General features: G+C 43.9%; 1 protein-coding gene across 2 annotated transcripts in view; it reads right to left on the reverse strand.

The window, feature by feature from the left end:
• Positions 1–1,215: 1,215 nt before the first annotated feature.
• The window catches only part of ttc7b (tetratricopeptide repeat domain 7B), a 477,499-nt gene continuing 456,534 nt past the window's right edge, over positions 1,216–22,180 (reverse strand). For both annotated transcript variants that reach the window (XM_063045085.1, XM_063045099.1), the window contains one exon: positions 1,216–5,354. In XM_063045085.1, coding sequence (XP_062901155.1) covers positions 5,133–5,354 — 222 coding nt within the window. In that variant the 3' untranslated portion in view covers positions 1,216–5,132. The remainder of the gene's footprint in view (positions 5,355–22,180) is intronic.

A 22,180-nucleotide genomic window follows, 5' to 3' on the forward strand; every position in this document is an offset into this window, starting at 1 on the left:
CACATCCAATCCCAACCAGGTCTGGTAGCCATCGAGCAGGAGAAAGGCCTCGGATTGAACATTCCCCACAGTCAGATTAGTGGTTGATGCTCACAACTCCAGAGATCTGGGTTCAATCCCGACCTCTGCTGCCATCTGTAAGGGGCTTGTATGTTCTCCTTGTGACTGCGTGGGTTTCCTCCCACATTCCAAAGACATACAGGTTAGCAGGTTCACTGGTCACATGCATGTAATTGGGTGGTGTGAGGTAAGCTCATTTGGCCAGAAGGGCCTGTAACTCTGCTGTATCTCTGAATGAAAAAATAGGACCATGCTGGGGAATGGAAACACAAGATATTCTGCAGATGCTGGAAACCTAGAGCAACACATACAGAACGTGGGAGGAACTGGGTGAGGCAGCATCTGCTGGGGGAAGTGGACAGTCAATGTTTAAGGTTGAGACCCTTCATCAGGACTGGAAAGAAAGAGGGGAGATCACCAGCATAAGGAAGGGGCGCAGCAAGAGTTGGCGGGTGGTAGGTGGATCCAGAAGAGCAAGGATGAAAGGCAGATGCTGACGGGGACATTGGGAATGATGTGAGAAGATGGGAGGTGATTGATGGAAGTGACAAAGGGCTGAAGAAGACAGAATCTGATAGGACTAGACAGTGAATGAAAGGAAGGAGGTGAAGAAGATTAAAGATTACCTTTATTTCTCACATGTACATTGAAACATACAGTGAAATGCATTATTTGCATCAACAGCTAACACAGTTTGAAGCTGTACTGGGGGCTACCTGCAAGTATCATCATGCATCTGGGATGCTGACAACTTAGTAACCTGTAAGTCTTTGCAATGTGGGAGAAAACCCACGGGGAGAACGCACAAATTCCTTACAGACAGTGGTGGGAATTGAAATCGGGTTGCTGGTGCAGTACAGTAATAGCGTTATGCTGACTGCTATGCTTCTATGCCGTGAGGAGAGGAACTGGAATGAATTTGGGTGAATGGTATTGCTGGGAGCTGACACAATCCTGATGGGGCAAGTTCTTCCCATTGTTGTAAGAGGAAGATCGACTGCAGCCTCGACACCTTTCAGCTCCGAGTTATTCAAGGTAGACAAGAATTCCAACTTGGGAATCTTCTGTTTATGTTTAAAGTTCCCAGAATGGAAAACACAGACCGAGGGAAGTTCCCTTTGGTAAAACTGGATTAATTTAGGCACAAATTTGGCATAAAGAAACACACACCACATCCACTGAAAATAAATTTAATATGAATAAATATCAGTCTGTGGGAAGAGGTAACTATCACTCGGTGAGACTAGAGTCATCGAATTAACAATATCTTTTTACATCACAGATCTGAAAGTGGCTGACTCCAGCCATGACAAATATACACGATGCTCGTAGTTAGGGCAGTGATACAATGCACAGTCCAAGTCACTTTGAGATGAACCCATTAGCACAGACACATTAGAAACAACGACAGATTTTTTTTGCAGTTTTAATTTTTGATGTGCCTCCTTTTTAAGGGAGGATCCAGTTATACACTTTCCTTGCTTGCCTAAACCCAATTGGTAAATAAGGTTTTTGCTTCTGCCTGTTCCCCTTTCCGCTGGAGTTGTTGGATTTGGTTGGGGACAGGAGTTACCAAGTGTGATCACCTCATACAGGTGACTTTTCCCTGTGTATTAGCACTAGACTGACCATTCTACCATCAAGGAAGCCATTTACCATGGAACACATTGTATCAGCATTTAATGGCAAGCTGGAAGAAGTTTCCATGGGGTTAGGAAGAGGATGAGGTCTCATGGGGTGAGGTGGTGGTTCATGAGTAACTATATTTGCCCAGATCCCTTGCACCTCTGTCCCTGAAACAGCACAGACAAAGGATGAAAGTTGGGGTTGTCCTGAGCTGTGTGTTCAGACTCCTAATCAGACAGTAGAGTCTACCTGTTAAGGAAATGGCTGCCAGTTCTGGTCAGAGTGATCCATCCATACCCTGCAAGAACGGTTCAATAGATAATGCCGTGGTCTACAATTGCAAAGGGTTATCTATCTCTGTGCATGGAGAACTTTGCCCGAATTAATGTTGCTTATTCGGACTGTTATCCTCACGCCCAGTGGGTGCAAGAAGGCCCTGGCTCTGAACATAATCACATTGCGCCCAGGTTGGGTTTCTGGAAGGATTCATTGTAAACGATGCCCGAATACTGATCACACATTCTTCAGCACAGCTTAGGAAATGGCATTGGAAAGTTTCCAGTTTGTTTCCTGTAAAAATCAACCACCTTACATTTGGTGGCAGACTAGTTTTCAGACACTTGGTCAATAACATGACTAGCTGAACAAAAAGAGTAAAAGCTACCTTCTAAGGGAATTTCAAACAAGGCTCAGTGTGTGTCTAAGTACGTTTGTATGTCTGTGTGTGTGCGCAAGTGTGTGTCTATGTCTTTATGTGTGTACGTGTGTTTGTGTGCAAGTGTGTGTGTATAGGCCATGTGAGGTGTGTGTGTGTCTGGACACATAGAAGAGCTCTATTCTTTAAATTTACTCCACCCCTTTATGTTCCAGTCATTCAAACGTTATTTCTTTTGAACTGATATTTTTTAATCTCTCCCACTGAGGAAGGGCAGAGGCTGAAACCTGGGCCAGAGACACAGACAAGGGCTTGTGACACTGATGGGGCAGTGTGGACACAAGTATGTGGGGCAGCGGCAGGAGGTGGACAACATGGGCAGGGCATGGGTTGGAGCTGGGTGAAAGCCAAGGTGAAAGTGGAAGGAACACCTCTGAGGTATGGATTTTGGGGTTTCAGGTGAGAATGGGGTGAGGGGTTCAGGATGAAGGATTAGGTTAAGGATTGGGGTCTGGGGTTTGATTGGGATTAGCAAGATTGGTTTGTGGTAAAAGGTGATGAATTCGCAGTGAGGTATGAAGTCTGGCCAGGGTTTGAGGTTCGAGGTGAGAGGTAAATCTACACAAAGGGATGATCTGTACAATGAAAGCAAACACTTGACTGATGAGTCTCTCACAGGGATGTTTGTTTCCTCACTGGGCTGAACTCCCTTCCCTGCCCAGCACAGTCAAGTAGCCGAGCTGCCCTGTGTTTCTGGGAACAGTGCTCAGGTTATCTCAATCTCGTGGGTGTGGGTTCCTTGGTGTTGGGGGTGTTACCGTCTGCTGAGATTACCTGGTAATACCAGGATTGTGTCTCAACTTTCATTAGGACCTGCTGCAGTGTTTGCAGGGAATGAGGCAGGGATTACTGAGGGAAGAGTCTACACTTGCATAGCTGTGGGAGTGTGAGCCTGCCAGGGCACATGGCTCATCACAACAGACGGTGTGGCCAATACCAGCCGTTGGCAGACCGCAGTGCAAAGCGGATCAGGATCTCTTCTGGTTCTATCTTTGACCCTGTGAAGAGATGCTGAGGTTCTGGGGCAAGTCGTCAGGAAAGAGCAGGAGGTGGGTTCTGTGGGCTCCTTCCAATTTCAGCTCAGCCTGGGCTGAAACTGCACAGACATACACAGCGGAACTGGAATGAGGCTGCTAATAGTATTCTGCAACATTATTCATCTTGGCTTGAGGACAGTAAGGCTGTGAGATTCTGAGATTGAACATTAGAAGAGACTTCAGGTAATAGAACCACTCCAAATATCCACGGTACTGAATTAGCTAAGGACTGGTCTCCCAGTTTGCAGACATGAATAATGGCTGATTGTGTTCAGCACGTTGCAGGATGCTTCACCTTGGACTCTAATTACCAGGGAAGAAGTGTCTGTAAGGCTGGAGTATGCACTGACCTCATACAGACGCTCAGTTGGTCTGATCTGCTTGGTGTTGGTGAAGTTAGTCTGCTTTAGATCAAATAAAGTGGTCGGAAACCCCTGGCCCTTTCCCAGCTAGAGAGGGAGAACATTCGGGACGGCCTGTTGTGGTTATTGCTCTATAATTCCCCACCTCTGAGTGGAGAAGGGAAGGGAGAAGACGAAAGAAGAGACAGGGGACGGGGAAAGTGACATGCAGGCCTGGTGATGGTGATGTGTGTTGCAAATGTTGTCATTGTAGTAATATAGGATTGTGAAGGCTCCCAGGAAACGACCATAAGCTCTCACTATCCTGGGAATTAGTTAAGTGACATCATCTACATTCAGAAGATGCTGATGCCTGTCACCTGTCACCTGATTTGCTTTTGTGAGCATTGTACCCTGCTAGAATGAGGCTGCTAATAGTACTCTGTGACTGAGTTACAATACATTCTCTGTCCCAGCTTGAAGACACTAAGGCTGTGAGATTGTTTATGATTTAAATGTTAAGAGATAACCCTGGCCATAATTAAAGGAGAGATTTCAAGTGATAGAACCACATCAAATATCCACAGTGCTGAATTAGCTAAGGATTGGTCTCCCAGTTCGGCAGTTAATTGCATGAGAGGTAACTGACAATCAATCTGCAACGGGTTTTAAGTATCGCAACTCGATTGCGTCATTCGTTAGTAGCTATCCACTAGTTGGTCCCACAGTTTGTTCAGGGTTCAAAGGTGGAAATGCAGTATTTGGACACAAAGGAGTGAAAACCAGTCCACAACATGGTGCCTAGCTCGACACATACAGTTCAGTAATGTGCAGTTACATCAGCCACTGGCCATCTCTTTATGAATAAACATCTAATATACAAATAGAATATACATATACTACTGTACATAAATACATATATATCTTTATAAGGATCATGTTGATGTATGGTATGGATGCAAACCTCAGAAGACCTTTTGGAAACAATGGAACAGTTTGTGAAGAGGGAGTGGGTGGGTGGGTTCACCTACAACACAGAGGGAACTCGAATAAGGTGGCACAGGGGAGTCTTAATTGTCAAAACTGCTCTTAATTTAAGTGCAGCAACTTCCCAGCGACTGGATCTGGGAACAATGTGCCGGACAGCAGGTTGCTTTTCCTTGGACCCCAGGTGGTTAGAGGAAAAGGGATGTGGATGGGAGAAACAGAGATGGTGAATGTTTAAAAGGGAGAGAGGGAAGACGCTGAGTAAGTTGATCTTTTGGATAAAACACACCAATACAATGACACAAATGGCCTGAAGATGTGACTGTGTGAGGGCCATTCTGGAACACACAGACTTGGTGTCCAGCCTCACAATACCCTGGGAAGGACAGTAAAAGGCACGATGGGACTGCTAGCCTCCAGTTCCAGCGCGGTGAGGAAGCACTCGGTGGCTGCGTCATCACTGCCCTGGGCTTGAAGTACCTCACCCAGGTTGTTCCACACCTCGTGTGCAGTGGAGTTGACCTGCACGGCATCGCGAAGAATCTTCTCAGCCAGACTGTAGCGGCCCAACTGTTGTAGGATAAACCCCTGAAACAGAACAAGAAAGACAGGGGGAGTGAGGATTAACAGGCGGGCAGATGACCAGGCTACAATGAAGTCAAAGTCGAGGTCTATTGCTCTACTCTCCTCATACTCTCTACAAATGTGCGAACGATACGTTTCAAAGTGTGTACACTATATACAACCTTGAAGGTTGCCTCCTTACAGACAGCCGCAAAACAAAGAAACCCAACAGAACCCAGTAAAAAAGGAAGACCGTCAAAAACGCAATGTGCAGAAAAAAAAACAAATTGTTCAAACAATGAAAGGAAACAAATAACACTCAGAGCTGAAGTTCATGAAAGTGAGATCACAGCGATGCAGCCGAACCAGGAGCCCGTTAGTTGCAGACCATAGCCTCTGTTCAGCGCAGAGACGGGGAAACTTCATGGAGCAGCAAGCTGAACAGTACACTGTCCCTCGCTTCTGGCCCCAACACTCTGTCCTTTTCAGTCTGGGTCGGTGCTTAAATCAGCCAAACGGCAGGTTGTTCCTTGCTCTTGCCTACTTCAATATGCTCCCGGGCCCAAGACCCGCTGCTTCTACTCGAACTTGCCACTTGAGTCACCTCCAAGCCCACTCCAGTAGCCAAACATTGGCTCATTCCCCGCTCTCCGGCCTGGCCCCCGCTGCCCCGATTTGGCCCGTATACACGACGCTGCAGCTGACCTGCACCTTTGAGATTTCAGTTCACACTGCAAAAATGCCTGGACATACAAGGGAATTACAGGCTATAGTTTGCAGTGATCATTTTTGAGAAAAAGAGTGATTAATCAAGCAATTAATAGTTGTGTTTGCCGCCAGCAATTTGTCGCTGTGCATCACTCATTGTATGTTTCAATGTACATGTGATAAATAAATAAACCTGAACCACTTACAAATACATGGTCAGGCACAGGTCAAATGCCATCTATAAATTCACTGATGAAACCACCGTTGTCAACAGAATCTGAGATGGAGATGAGGAAGCATACAGGAGCGATAGATCAGCTGGTTGAGTGGTGTCACACCAACAACCTCACACTCAATGTCAGTAATGAATTGATTGTGGACTTTAGAAAGGTGAAGTTGGGAGAACACACACTAGTCCTCTTTGAGGAGTCAGCAGTGTAAAGAATGAGAAGAATAAGAATTGTTCCTGGGCGACAACATCTCCGATGATCGATCCTGGGCACAACATCCAACATATTGATGTAATTATGAGAAAGGTAAGCCAGAGGTTATATTTCACACGGAGTTTAAGGAGATTTGGCCCATGATGTCCAATCTCAGTGCAAATTTATGTTAAATGTTCTCCTCCGGAATATCATCCAGTTCTCTCCAGTCCCTTCATACTCACATGTCAATCTAAAAGCCTCTTGAACTCCACCAAACTGCCTTCTACTACTACTGCCCCTGGTAACCCAGTAAACTCATGACCACTCTCTGTGTAAAAAATTTTCTCCTTGCGTTGCCCTTAAACTTCCCCCTCTAACCTTAAAAGCATATCCTCTGCTGTTTGGCACCACTGAGTGGTCAGCATTGGGCTTCTGGTGAACACCATCCCGGAAGATACCATTTCATCTTGGTAGGTCCGCTGGCTCCCTGAGGGGGCTTTCTGATCAGTCCCTCAACCCTAATATGGTGAGGTTTCCTTCTCCAGAATATGTCTTCTTCCCTACTGAACATCAGAGTGGCAGAACAGGCCAATGGCCTGTGTCTGTGCCATAAAACCATTTTGGCCAATCAAGTCTGCTTGGCCATTAAATAATGGCTGATTTATTTTTCCTCTCAACCCCATTCTTCTGCTTTCTCCCCATAAACTTTGATGCCCTTAACAATCAAGAACCTATCAACCTCCATTTTAAATGATTTGGCTTCCACAGCCACCTGTGGCAATGAACTCCAAGATTCACCAGCTAAGAACCTATAAGGAACCTATCAACCTACACTTTACTCACTCTTCCTTCAGTTAGTCCTGACGAAGGGTCTCGGCCTGAAACATCGACTGCGCCTCTTCCTATAGATGCTGCCTGGCCTGCTGCGTTCACCAGCAACTTTGATGTATGTAACCTACACTTTAAATGAATTACCTTCCACAGTCATCTAAGGCAATGAATTCCACAGATTTACTAGCTAAAGAATTTCTTCATCTCTGTAATGGCATGTCCTAGTATTCTGAGGCTATGCCCCCAGCTCTCTCACTATTGGAAACATTCTCTCCATGTCCACTCTGTAGTCTTTCAATATTCGGTGGGTTAAAGTGAGATCTGCCTCCTACTATTCTTCTAAGCTTCAGCAAATACAGGTCCAGAGCCATCAAGCACTCCTCATACATTAACAGTTTCATTCCTGGAATCACTCATGTCAACCTCATCTGGACTCCCTCCAATGCCAGTGTATCCCTTCTTAGACATGGGGCCCAAAACTGCTCAAAATATTCCAAATACGGTCTGACTAAAGCCTTATAAAGCCCCAGCATTACTTCCTTGCTCTTGTGTTCTAGTCCTCTGGAAATGAATGCCATGTGACTTGTGCACAAATCATACTGTTTATAAAGCTGCAGTATGTACAGATGAGAAACACACTTCCTCCTTGGTATTGCAGATTTTACAGTCTAACACTGGATTCCTTCTCAGACCGTAGTTGGAAAAAGTAACGGAGACAGAGCTCCCGGGAGGATCAACCCTCTGACCTCTGGGGTGAACTTCAGCAAAGCAAATAGCTCTGGCATCCAACCATGTGTCCACATCAGCTCCTTTCATTTCACTGGGATGATATTGCAGGGTTACTTTGCCATGAACCGATGAGAAGCAATTCCCTGTCCTCATCCACACGGAGAGATTAAAACCTAAAAATGCAACCAGCGGTTTCAGAGACAGCTGGTAACACTTGCTCATAAGAAGAATAATTTGTTTAGTGCAGGGTTTGACAGGCGTTGTTGGTTTTGTCCGTGATGTCTGTGGAGATGTGAAGCTGCCCTCAGTTCAGCACAGGAAAATATCTGAGACCCTTCTCTCTGCTGTAATTATCAAGATTCTCCTAAATGAAGTAAGTACTTACGTTTCTCTGTGGGTGCGAATTGGTTCCCCATTCTAACTTCTACTGGGTGAAAATAATTCTCTTCAACTGCTCATTGGAATCAGAACCAAAATCAGAATCAGGTTTATTATCATTGATGTGTGCCGTAAAATTCGTTGTTTTGCAGCAGCAGTACAGTGCATGACATAAATATTACTAAAAATTACAATAAGAAACATTTAAAAACATATAGAGTGCAAAAAGAAAGGAAAATAATGAGGTAGTGTTCATGGGTTCATGGACCGTCAGGAATCTATTGGCAAAGAAGAAGTTGTTTCTAAAATGTTGAGTGTGCACCTTCAGGCTGCCATACCGCCTCTCTGATGGTAGTAATGAGAAGAGGACATGTCCTGGGTGGTGAGAGTCTAGCATGACAGATGCTACCTTCTTGAGGCTTTGACTTTTGAAGATGTCCTTGATGCTGGGGAGGCTAGTCCCCATGATGGAGTTGGCTGAGTTTACAACCTTCTGAAATTATTTCCAATCTTGGGCATTGGAGCCTCCATACCCGATGTTGATGTAACCAGTCAAAATGCCCTCCAAGGTTCAGTAACTAATTTGACTCTAGTAATACTCTAGAGTTACCAACAAGGTCCGTACATCATTGATAAGGTCCTCAACTGGACAATGGACAATTATTAACAGTGGTAACCAGTGGTTTAGCATTCCCAAGTAGGTGGAAAACTCAAAGGACTGAATGGCATTAAATCTACTCCGAAGTCTTATAGAAAGCATCCTTCCTGAAGCAAACCTCTTCTGTAATTTTAAGCTTGGTTACCACTGCCCAGGTGTCTTTTCTGGGGATAAAGCCTGCCCTCCCCATTGTAGGTCCCTACTCCTTTTGCCAAGCCCCTTAAGATTCTGTTGGGTGCAGTGGGGGGTGGGGGGGGACAGTGGATGGAGGGTAAGGTCAAGGGTGACATGACAGGATGGAGGAAGAGGGTCAGGGGTAGGTGAGGGTGAGCAGATGGTGGTTGAGGGGAGGGAGGGTGAAGACTGAGGGTGAGGGGATGGAGGATTAAAATGAGGGGAGGGTGAGGGTGTGGGAATGGAGGATGAGAGGAGTGAGAGGCGAGGAGGAGAAGAGTGTGAGGGTGAGGAGTAAGTTGAGGGAGGGTGAGGAGGAGGGACAGGATAGTGGGCTGCGAAACTGAAACCTGAAAACGACGTGAAATATCTTTAGAAGATCACTCAAACTGAATGAAGGCTTGATGAAGGCAAGAATTAAACCTCCTCTTCAGACCATGCCCTGCATACCAAGTCTGGGTTATAAACTGCCTCCTCTCCTAGCTTTAACACTTACTCACTACCTCACTGCTCCACTTTGTTATCCTAAGCTGACAGGGTGCACAGAAAGAGTTATGTGTGACAGCAACTGAGCTCAGATCTTTTAAAACCCACCCACGCCAAATAAACACCTCTCCCTAACCACTGCAGTGAGATCTGTAGACAGGTTGCTAGGATGCAGCCTGTTGCATGGCAACAGTTTTAAATCCCCATCCAATTGTGCCAGTTTAAAGAGCTGGTTCTAATGGTGATGGGGCACTCAGTAAAAAGTGGAAAGAAGCATACTCGAGAAGGAAGGCGATGAAGGTGATGGTCTCTCACCCTTCACTCTGCACTTCTGTCCCACCACAGCAGCTCAGGATTTCTTCAGATTCAGATTTTCCCGTGGACTTGGCTGTCGCAGGGTGTACAAGGACAGGAGAACAGGAACTGGTGGTGGTTCGGGATCTGGAACACTACTTGGAACAGGGTTGTCCACTAAAGGATCCTGGCAGATTCATCACAAGGCTGTTGCCATCTTTGACTTTTATCCAGGTCACCTCCCAGCTACTTCACTTTTAACGTACCCAGAAAGGACCAGATGATCCACCAGTTAGCATCGCAGACCCCTCCACCAGAGGGTGTGGCACAGAAGTCTACCATGGGACCAAGTGCTCTTGGGCCCTCTCAGCTCAACTGTGGCCTTCATACCATATTACGAACAAGATACGGCAATGGCAGTTCTTCATTAGGAGTCTGAGGAGATTTGGTACCTCACCAAAGACTCAGGCAAATTTCTACAGATGCATTGTGGAGAGCATTCTGACAGGTTGCATCACCGTCTGGTATGAAAGCTCTAGAACATAGTTTGGAAAAACTTGCAGAGCATTGCAGACTCAGCCAGGTCCATCATGGGCACTCGCCTTCCCGGCATCAAGGACATCTTCCAAAAACAATGCCGCAAGGAGGCGGTGTCTGTCACCACCCAGGACGTCTTCTCATTACTACCATCAGGGAGGAGGTATAACTGCCTGAAGATGTACACTCAACATTTTAGGAACAACTTCTTCACTTCTCCAATTTCTTCCCACATTCCATGACGCATGGGTTAGTAGGTTAATTGGTCACATGGGTGTAATTGGGGAGCATGCTCTTGTTGGGCTGGAAGAGAGCGTTACCATGCTGTATCTCTAAATAAGAAATAAATATTAAAAGTGAGGTCCGACAAGGGCCAGGCTCCAATACCCACCTCCCTGCTCTATTACTCATCTACTTCTCCATGTTGAACACCAGGTGGAAGGAGCATTGAGAACACAGCCTCTGGGTAATAGGAAGTTCTCACTGTGCATCCCAAGGTATCATCAAGACCTACTCAGCTACCAAACTCCTGATGGACTATGCTGTGGGACAGAGAGGGCTAACCCAAGAATAAAACCAAACTGTCCCGACTTCCTGCCATTGGGGACGATTCCATCAGGATGCATCAGGGCTTAGTACAACTACTACTCTGCTGGTAATCACAAGAAACTGCAGAAAGTTGCGGACACAGGTCAGCATATCACAGGAACTAGCCTCCCCTCCATGGACTCTCACTGTCTTGCTAAAGCAGCCAACAGAATCAAAGACACCACTCACCCTGGATATCTTTCTTCTCTCCCCTCCCAGCGGGTGGGAGATACAAAAGCCTGAAGCACGTACCACCGGGCTCGAGTAAGCTTCTGTCCCACTATTATAAAACTATTGGACGGTGCCCTAGTACAAGATGGACTCTTGATATCACAACCTACCTCATTATGACATTGCACCTTATTTCCTGCTTGTAACTGTTGCACTCTGTTATAACTTTCCTTTGCACTACTCAATGCACTGATGTGATGAAATGATCTGTGACCTTTTTGGGCTGAGACCCTTTATCATGAATGGAAAGGAAGGAGCAGAAGAAAGTCCTTTCCAGTCTTGAAAAATGGTCTCCCAAAAGGTCAACTGTTTATTCCCTTCCATAGATGCTGCCTGAACTGCTGAGTTCCTCCAGCATTGTGTGTGTGTTACTGTTGTAACATGTGGTTATTTGAGTTACTGTCACCTTCCTGTCAGCTTGAACTTGTCTGGCCATTCTCCTCTGACCTCTCATTAAAAAGGCATTTTTGTCCACAGAACAACCACTCACTGAATGTTTTTTTTTGGTTTTTCACACCATTCTCAGTAAACTCTAGAGACTGTTGTATATGAAAATTCTGGAAGATCAGCAGTTTCTGAGATACTCAAACCACCCTGTCTGGCACCAACAATCATTCCATGTTCAAAGTCACTTACACCACATTTTCGTCATTCTGATATTTGGTCTGTACTACAAATGAACCCTTTGATCATGTTTGCATGCTTTTCTGCATTTACTTGCTGCCACACGATTGGTTAAATAGATATTTGCATTAATGAACAGGTGCACAGGTGTACTTAATAAAGTGGCCACTCACTATGTTTGGAAATGGTTCTTGTGGGTTGCTCAAGATTTCCAGCATCTGCAGAATCTCTTGCGTTTATGATGAAGTGATCAGTATGGATGGCACACAAAACAAATTTACACTGTATCTCAGTACGTGACAATAATAAACCAATTTAACAATTACCGGTGATGACCAGAAGACCAACAGCTGAAAACCAGAGGTGATACAAAGTGACTGCCTTGCCGTTAAGGCATTTTTTAACCCATAGCATCTAACAGCCCTGGCAGAACTGAATTTTATGGAGATTCGAATCAAAGCGAAAGCCCTCCACAAGCACACTAATTGGCCACTTTATTAGGTACACCTGTACACCTGCTCAGTAATGCAAATATCTAATCAGCCAATCATGTGGCAGCGATTCAATGCATAAAAACATGCAGACATGGTCAAGAGGTTCAGTTGTTGTTCAGAGGAAACATCAGAATATGATCTAGCTGACTTTGACTATAGAATGATTATTGGTGCCAGACAGGGTGGTTTGAGTATCTCAGAAACTGCTGATCTTCTGGTATTTTCATGCACAACAGTCACTAGAACAAGAATTCCAAATCTCTCCTGGAATTTTCATGCACAACAGAGTCAAGGGCAGGGGTTCCAAACCATTTTTTATGCCATGGACCAATACCATTCAGCAAGGGGTCCATGGACTGTAGGTTGGGAACCCCTGCCTTAGAGTTTACAGAGAATGTTGTGAAAAACAAAAAAGTTCCAGTGAGCGGCAGTTCTGTGGACAAAGACACCTTGTTAATGAGAGAGGGCAAAGGTGCATGGCCAGACTGGTTCAAGCTGACAGGAAGGGGACAGTTAACCCAAATAACAATGCATTACAATCGTGGTGTGCAGAGGAGCATCTCTGAATGCAAAACACATCAAACCTTGAAGTGGATGGGCTATAGCAGCAGAAGACAGCACCAAGAATTGGCCCAGGAACAATTCTGCCACTGCCTGTAAGTAGTTTGTACCACATGATCATGTGGGTTTCCTCCGGGTATTCCGGTTTCTACCCACATTCCAAAGATGTACGGGTTAGGGTTGACAAACTGTGGGCATGCTATGTTGGTAGCGGAAGCATGGCCATCCTTGCAGGCTGCTCCCAGCATATCCTCTGACTGTGTTAACACAAAGGACGCATTTCATTGTATGTTTCGATGTCTTGATGTATATGAGATAAATAAAGTTAATCAATCTCACTATTCCTTTTTATGCATTCAATTTGTTTTGTAATTTATAGTCATTTTTTGCCTGTGCTCTGTACTGCCGCTGCAAAGCAACAGATTTCACGTTACCTAAGTCAGTGATAGTAAAGCTGCTTCTGAGCCACGTAGCTGTCTTTTTATTGTTGCTATTATACCTGGCTCAACTACTTCCTTTGGCACCTTGTTCCACATATGCATCTCACTCTGTGTGAAGAAGCTACCCTTAAGTTCATTTGAAGTCTTTCCCCTCTCACCTTAAATCTATGCCCTCTACTTTTTGATTCCCTTTTCCTGGCAAAATGACTACATTCAGACTAAAAGCACGAGAGATTCAGATTAACATATACAAAATGCTGGAGGAACTCAGCAGGACAGGCAGCATCTATGGAAATGAACAAACAGTTGACCCTTCATCAGAAATGGAAAGGCAGGTGAAAGAAGCCAAAATGAAAAGGTAGTGGAGAGGGGAAGAAGTACAGTCTGGCAGGGGTTAGGTGAGACCAGGTGAGGGGGGAGGTGGGAATGAAGTAAGAAGCTGGGAGATGATAGGTGGAAGAGATAAAGAGCTGAAGAAGAAGGAATCTGATAGGAGAGGAGGGTGACCATGGGAGAAAGAGGAGGAGGATGGGGACCAGGGGAAGGTGATAGGCAGGTGTGCAGAAGAGAAGAGGTAAGGGGGAGAGCCACAGAGGGGAATGGAAGAAGAGGGAAGGGGGAGGGAGAGAATTACTGGAAGTTAGAGAAATAAATGTTCAATGCATAAGGCCCGAGGCTACCCAAATGGAAAAAGAGATAGCGCATTGATACTATATGTGCTCCACATGACTTCATGCTTCGCTGTTTACCCATCTTCTGCAAAGTCCAGATGGGATGTGTAGATGTCCTATGGGCCTGAATGAGTGGAGTCTTAAGATGGCTGAAAATGATGGACACCATTCAGGAGAAAGCTGAGACCATTCAGTTCCTTTCATCCTCACCATTACCTAGAATTATGTGACTGTATTGAGTTAGCAACTACAGGATGGATTACACTGCCTGGTATGGAGCAGAGTGCATGTCCTGGATGGTGGGGTCTTTAATGGTGGATGTTGCCTTCTTGAGAAGCATTGTGTTTAAGATGTTCTCAATGATGGCAAGACTAGTGCCCATGATGCAGCTGGCTGAGTCTACAACCCTCTGCATAACTCTATGCCAATGAATGTGTATTAAGCTTTCATTCCTTAATTCTGGCTGAGTAACTTGTAGGTCAATAGGTTTTAAAAAATTATCTTATTAAGTTTTATTTACAGGGACATTCTATTTTAGGTCTCTTCTCATGTAAGCTTCTCCAATAGCATTACCAAAATGAAAGGTCTCTGTGGCAACCCCGCTATCCCCAGTGGACATACTACAGTTTTGGTCTTAGTCTGGTTTTGGAACAGATCCACAGACACTGATGCTTGTTGGGACATATATAGATGCAAAGTAAATATCTGTTGGACTTTTTCACTCCAGTAAGTAAAGAGCAGGACCAAAGAGGTGACAGCAGTTCAAGGAACATTTGGTTCTGAGAGCTGTGGGGGTCATGTGATGATAATGATTTACCTTGCGAGGTGGGTGTCCCTTTGTCTCAGACAGAAAAGGCTACCTGCAAAGCGAGGTGATGTAAGGATCTACAATTAAACTACCCTTGCTGTGAAGATGGAAAGTCGGTCTTTATCTCAATGGGACTTGATTACAAAGGGAAGAGATGATGCCTCAGTTGTACAATGCCTGGTCAGACCCCATCCAGAGCATAGCCTACAGCTTCAAAGTTCAAGTTCAAAGTTCAAATATATTTATTATCAAAGTACATATCCTACCTTCAAAATTGTTTTCTTGCAGGCACTTACAGGAAAGGAATAAAATAGAATTTATGAAAAATTGTACATTAACAAAGACTGACGTCATTCCCCTCTGTGGCTCTCCCCCTTACCTCTTCTCTTCTGCACACCTGCCTATCACCTTCCCCTGGTCCCCATCCTCCTCCTCTTTCTCCCATGGTCACCCTCCTCTCCTATCAGATTAACAAAAACCAATGTGCAAAAGAAGACCCATTGTGTAAATAAAATAAATAAAGAAATAATACTGAGAACATGAGTTGTAGAGTCCTTGAAAGTGAGTCTGTAGCATATAGAATCAGTTCAGAGTTGACTTAAGTCAAGTTATCCATGCTGATTTAGGAACCTGATGGTTGAAGGGTAATAACTGTTCCTTAACCTGGTGATGTGGGACCTAAGACTCCTGTACCTTTTGGCCAAAGTGATGGACTGGACTGTGTCCACTACTTTCCATAGATTTTTCCATTCTTGGGCAATGGTGTTTCCGTACCAGCCTGTGATGCAACCAGTCAGGATACTTTCCACTATGCATCTATATAAGTTTGTCAAAGTTTCATCCAACTTTGGACTTTACACTTCAGGTTTCAAAGGGGGTATATGTGCAAGTTCATCATACTGACAGCTGGTTTAAAGTTTAGTTACGACCACCAGTTGTATTCTCTCAAGTGTAGAAGTTTCGACTGTCATTTAATTGATGTTTTAAATGTTAAGACGACTCAATAAGTGAGGCTAGCCTGGACAAGGAAAAATAATTTGGTAATTAGGATGTACAGGAATCTTTCTTTTTAGGTTATAGATACCATGCAATTGGAAAATTTCAAGGTTGACAATGAAAGGGCTTATTATAGGAAGGATGTGGAAGCATGGTCCATTTTTTTCTCCTATCAGATTCCATTTCCTTCAGTCCTTTACATTTTCTGTCTATCACCTTCCAGCTTCTCACTTCATCCCCCTCCACCACACACCCACCGTTCCTCTCTCCTGGCTTCACCTATCATTTCCAGTTTTTGCTCCTTCCCCTCCCCCCACCCCCACCTTCTTAATCTGGCTTCTTCCCTCTACCTTTCCAGTCCTGATGAAGGGTTTTGGCCCAAAGCATCGACTGTTTATTCCTTTCCATAGATGCTGTCTGACCTGCTGAGTTCCTCTAGAATTTTGTGTGGGTTACTCTGGATTTCCAGTATCTGCAGAACCTCTTGTGGTGTTGAAAATAGTTTATGTGTTATTGTAGTTTCTGTTGCCCTGTTTGTACTGATTAATTTCTACCACAAGGGAGTACAACAATAAAGTGGTTACTGGTTATTCTTCTAACTGCCAAGAGTTAAGTGACTCATTTTAAATGAATTGGTTTACATACAACAAAGCTCAGGACAGAGCCAAATTAGGTATCACGAGGTAATCCCGTATGCAGCCATAAATCTCAACACATCCTTTGGACAGCTACTTGAGATGTATCCCCTGAATCAGCTGTTTCATGGGACAGAGAAGTACCCCACTAAAGTCAGAGGGAATATTGATCCAGAATAATGGAGAAATTTCACTTCAGACAAATCAAATGACTTAATGGATTTTCAATAGTTTTATTTAACATTCTTCTCTGGAGGGGTTAAGCTGGCTGCATGAGACAGTGGAGAACAAGTTATTGGAAAAGCTAATGGGTACAATGAGGTAAGCCGAATGCATATATATATGCAATTAAAATTAATCTTGCTCTGCAGCCTACGCTCAGTGACACAGGCATTTTAAACAATCACTCATCTGGAAGCAAGCTGCAACACAGACACACTGTTCTTCATGTCAGAAGTTAAAACCTCATCAGCAAAATAAAAATAAAGGCACGATTTACCAATCAAATTGGCAATGTTCAAGATCATAAAAGCATTAGATATATCAGCAGAATTAGGCCATTTAGCCCATCGAGTCTGCCCTGCTATTCAATCATGGTTGATTTATTACCCCTCTAAACCCTACTCTCCTGCCTTCTCCCCATAATCTTTCCGTAACTAATCTAGAACCTACCAACCACCACTTTAAATTAACCTAATGACATGGTGTCCATAGCCAACTGTGGGAATTAATTCACCACCATCTGGCTAAAGATATTCCTCCTTATCTCTGTTCTAAAGGGACTTCTATTCTGAGGTGGTGTTTGCTGCTCCTAGAGTCTCCCATTCAAGGTCCTGTCCGATTTGACAGTTGGTATTTTGAAACCTGACTTTAATTTTTTAAAAGTAGTGGGGGATGCTATGGGCCACCAGACTGCCCATCCCTTCACTCAAAGGTTGTTCTTCAGAAAGGCATCGATACCGTTACTCCAACTATTACAACAGGGAGCAGAAACTGTGGTTGAGCCTGATTCCAGTCTTGCTTGGTGCCCAAGCAGAATTCATTTCACCCTGAGGGTCTCTTAGACAACTGTCAGAAGCAGGAATTCTGATGGCGTTTGCCTGCGCTTCACCTTCAACCTACACATGTAGGCAGTGTGTTCATTAATTTAACCATTCCGGATGAACCTGCTCCTGAAAACTGGGTAGCAGATTATGGGAATTAACAGATAAATATTTATGTTTCTCCATTCCAATTAAACTCCATAATTCTGTGTAAGTCAGGCCAACCACATAAACCTAGAAGGCCTGAACTTCTGCAACACGATTGGGATTCTGGTGTTGGATAAGTCGCACCACTCCCATACCCCTACAGTCCTACTTTCAGTCTGATAGCAGCTGGGTGAGTACCCCAACCCCGCAGCTTCCCTGTGTAACAGGTGAATGGCAGGGCTCTCAGGGTTAAAGGAAATGCAGTTCCCACACACTGCAGACCTATAAAAAGCCACTTCCCTTCTCACCGTGGCTGAGTGTGCCTTTGTAATTAGCTTTCCAGGCTCACTTCAGCACCTTTCCGTTCTCTGCTGTACGCTGACAAGAAAATAGCATTTGAGATTAAAACAAAATTACTACTTTCACCCTTTCACAGACCTGCCATTTGGTGGTAGGAATTAAATTCTTAAAGGGTACAATTAATACATTACACTCTGCCATGATACTATATTATGGGCATTGTTACCAGGGTGATGATGCTGGTGGAGAGAAGTGGGGAAAAGAGGGGGGAGATAATATTTTCCAGCGGACTTTGTTACTAACTTTATGCTTCATAAAAATCCAATTTTCTCTTTTCTTTTCTGTGGGTGGATGTGCTACTTTACAAGGCTGTCTACACTTCAGATCTTTTCGTTGGCTGTTAAATGCATCGGAACAACCAGTCTGTCAAACGCATGGCAGAAATACCAGTCTCTCTTTCGAAGAGCACCGTCAAACAAAATATGACATCCTGCCAAAGTGAGAATGTCAAGGAGTCGACCAGATGGTTGGTCCAGTTATTAACCTTTAATCATCAGGCTCCTAAACTAGGAGAGACAACTTGATTCACCTCACTTCTGAACTGATCATTGAACACAACCTATGGACTCACTTTCAAGGACTCTACGACACATGTTCTCAGATTTATCTATCTATTAATAATGATTTTATTTTTGCACACTGGTTACATGTCAGTCTTTGTGTAGTTTTTCATTGATTCTATTGTATTGCTTTTGTTCTATTGTGAATGCCTTCAAGAAAATGGATCTCAAGTTAGTATATGGCGACACAACTTTGAAGAGGTACTGTAGGTTCTGAAATTTTCTAGCGAATTTCGATCTTGGTGAGTACTCTGATTGGTTGCACCACTGTCTGGTATGGAGGCAATAATGAGCCAATTCTCAGGATCGAGAAAAGCCAGAGAGGGTTGTAAACTCAACTAACTCCATCATGGGCACTAACCTCCCCACCATCAAGGATATCTTCAAAAGGTGGTACCTCAAAATGGCAGCATCCATCATTAAGGATCCTCACCATCCAGGACCTGCACTCTTCTCATTACTACCATCAAGGAGGAGTGCTGGACCTGAAGATACACACTTAACATTTTAGGAATAGCTTCTTCCCCACCACCATCAGATTAGTGAATGGACCATGAACCCAGGAACACTACATCACTTTTTGCTCTCTTTTTGCATGACTTCTTATTTAATATTTCTTATTGTAACTTACATTAATTTTTATGCATTGCACTGTACTGCATTTGCAAAACAACAAATTTCACGACACATGTTAGTGATAATAAACTTGATTCTGAAGTTTTCTAAGAGGAGTTAGAGAGGTTTTGTGGTGGGTGGGGAGTGAAGGAAGGAGGGATGGTTATGGGGAGAAGGCAGGTAGGTGAAGCTGAGTGCACGGCCACATCAGCCATGATCTTATTGACTGGTGAAGGAGGCTTGGTGGGCCAGATGGCTTACTCCTGCTCCTGTTTCTTACGTAACGTAAGTCTCTGCCTCGTGCCCAAATTTTGATACTGACCAACTCCCAATGGTTTGCCTCAGCCTTCTGGTGAGACAACAGATAATTAGCACCCAGCAAGATTTGTTCCGGCTACTGGAACAGGTTTGTTAGAGGCTTATTTGCCTACATCTGTGCCTAGTTAAGAATAAGTATAATTAAACTTCAGATGACAGGTTGACCGACCTGTATTAGCTTTTACTTTAACTGGATAAGCCGCTTTTCCTTTCATTTTTAATTTACAGAAATATTTGGGTTTAATCCTTTGAGCCTGTGCTTCTAAGCAGAAGCCAATATTTGAAAGCTGTCAAGCATTGCTCTGAGGGTTGAATCACACTGACCACAGGCCACACCGAACCACTGACGCTACTTTCAAGCAAATCAAGAGCTCGTGAGCAGTCACATATTGACAGTGTGAGGCAGTGTCTTCTGTCAGTCAGCTCCCTGCTGTTGTTTGTCAACCATTAGAAATTAACTAATATCACTGGTTTATCAAGGTGACTTGATAGAGGTGTACAAAATGATAAGAGGCATAGAAAGAGTGGACAGCCAGAGACTTTTTCCCAGGGTGAAAATGGGTGTAATTGAGGGGTGTAATTTTAAGGTAATTTGGAGAAGGTATGGGGGGGGGGATGTCAGAGGTAAGCTCTTTATACAGAGAGTGGTGGTGATGGAAGCAAATACATTAGGAGCATTTCAGAGACTATTAGACACATGGACGATAGAAAAATGGAGAGTTAAGTAGGAGGGAACATTAGGTTGGTCTTAAGAGTTGATTAAAGGATTGGCACAACATGGTAGACCAAAGGGCATGTACTGAGCTGTAATGTTCTTTGTTCTACCAGGTCTGGGAACTGCTAACCTGCAGAGAGCTTTGCTATTTTATATCAAGCCCTGCCAAGGTGCAGATTGACTTATGAATTCTGTAAATAGCAGACAAACTGCTGGAGGTCAGGAGGCATCAGTGGAGAGAAATATAGTTGACGTTTCAGGTCCAAATCCGTCATTGAGGCATAGTCCAGATGGAGGGCCTCAACCCAAAACACTGCCTATTTCCCTCCACAGATATTTCCCCACCCACTGAGCACCCTTAAGCAGTTTGTCTCCAGATTCCTACATCTGTAGGCTCTTGTGTCTATATAAAAAAACACCTAGTGGGTATTTAGCATTAAAAAAATGAAAAAGCTGGCAACACTCCAGCAAATCAGGCAGTGTCTATGGAAACTGTCGAAGCTTCAGGTCTGTGACCCTTCATCAGAATTTCATCTGGCATCAACTGTCAGGGGGAAGAACATACACACTCCTTACAGGCAGCAGTGAAATTGAACCCAGGTCACTTGTGCTTTAATAGCATTCTTTTACAGTTATAATTTATAATGACTTTTCCAATCTACCAAATGTAACTCACATCTCATGCCTTTATACTTTGCTTTATTCAGATTTAAGACCCCAGTTTCTTATCATATACATACATATAATTTTCTTCCATTAATTGGCTACACCAAACAAATGCTCTCTAAATGATCTCCTATGACATTATCATTAATAGGTCAAATTTTCTATTAAAATGATAGTTTTAAATGAAATTTTTATATATATTTCAGGCAGTTCCCTCTTTTGTTCCTAAAAAGTTCTTTGACAAAATAGATTCTATAATTTCATTTTATATTTGGAACAATAAAAATCCTAGATTGAGTAAACCTTTATTGTAGAAATTAAAAAAGGATGGTGATATGGCTTTGCCTAATTTTAGAATGTACTATTGGGCAATCAATACATTACTTTAAACTGAAAATTAAGACCATAAGTCATAGGAATAGAATTAGGCCATTTGGCCCATCAAGTCTGTTCTACCATTCCATCATGGCTGATTTATTATCCCTCTCAACCCCATTCTCCTGCCTTTTCCACGTAACCTTTAATGCCCCTACTAATCAAGAACCTTTCAATCTCTGCGTTAAATATACCCAATGACTTGACCTCCACAGCCATTCATGACAATGAATTCCACAGATTCACCACCCTTCGGCTAAAGAAATTCCTCTTCATCTCTGTTCTAAAGGGACATCCCTGTATTCTGAGGAAGTGCCCTCTGGTCTAGACTCACCCACTATTTGAAACATCCTCTCCATATCCACTGTGTCTAAGACTTCCAATATTCGGTAGGTTGAATTAAACAGGAAAGGAGGTGGGAGATGCAGAAAGATTGCAGGAAAAATGACTGGGATGGGTCCTTGAATTTATGTCTAAAAATCTGGCATTTCTGACAGTGAGAAGCTCTCTCAGTATTACACTGGAAGGCGTGCCCAGAGGCAGTGCTCAAGCCTCAGCGATTGGTATCAGGACCCTTGCGGTTTGTAATATACGATGTCGATGGAGTTCACCAATGACACGTAAATTGGTGTTGACAGTGTGGGGATGAAAGAGGTTGAGAAATGGCACAGGAAATTTAATCCTGATAAACATGAGGTCATGCATCTTCAGAATGTTAATCAGGCTAGGACATGAATGGTAGGGTCCCAGGGAGTATGAGGAAAAGAGGGACCTTGGGGGTCA

The sequence above is a fragment of the Mobula hypostoma genome, chromosome 1 (genome assembly GCF_963921235.1).
Source record: "Mobula hypostoma chromosome 1, sMobHyp1.1, whole genome shotgun sequence".
Classification (NCBI taxonomy): domain Eukaryota; kingdom Metazoa; phylum Chordata; class Chondrichthyes; order Myliobatiformes; family Myliobatidae; genus Mobula; species Mobula hypostoma.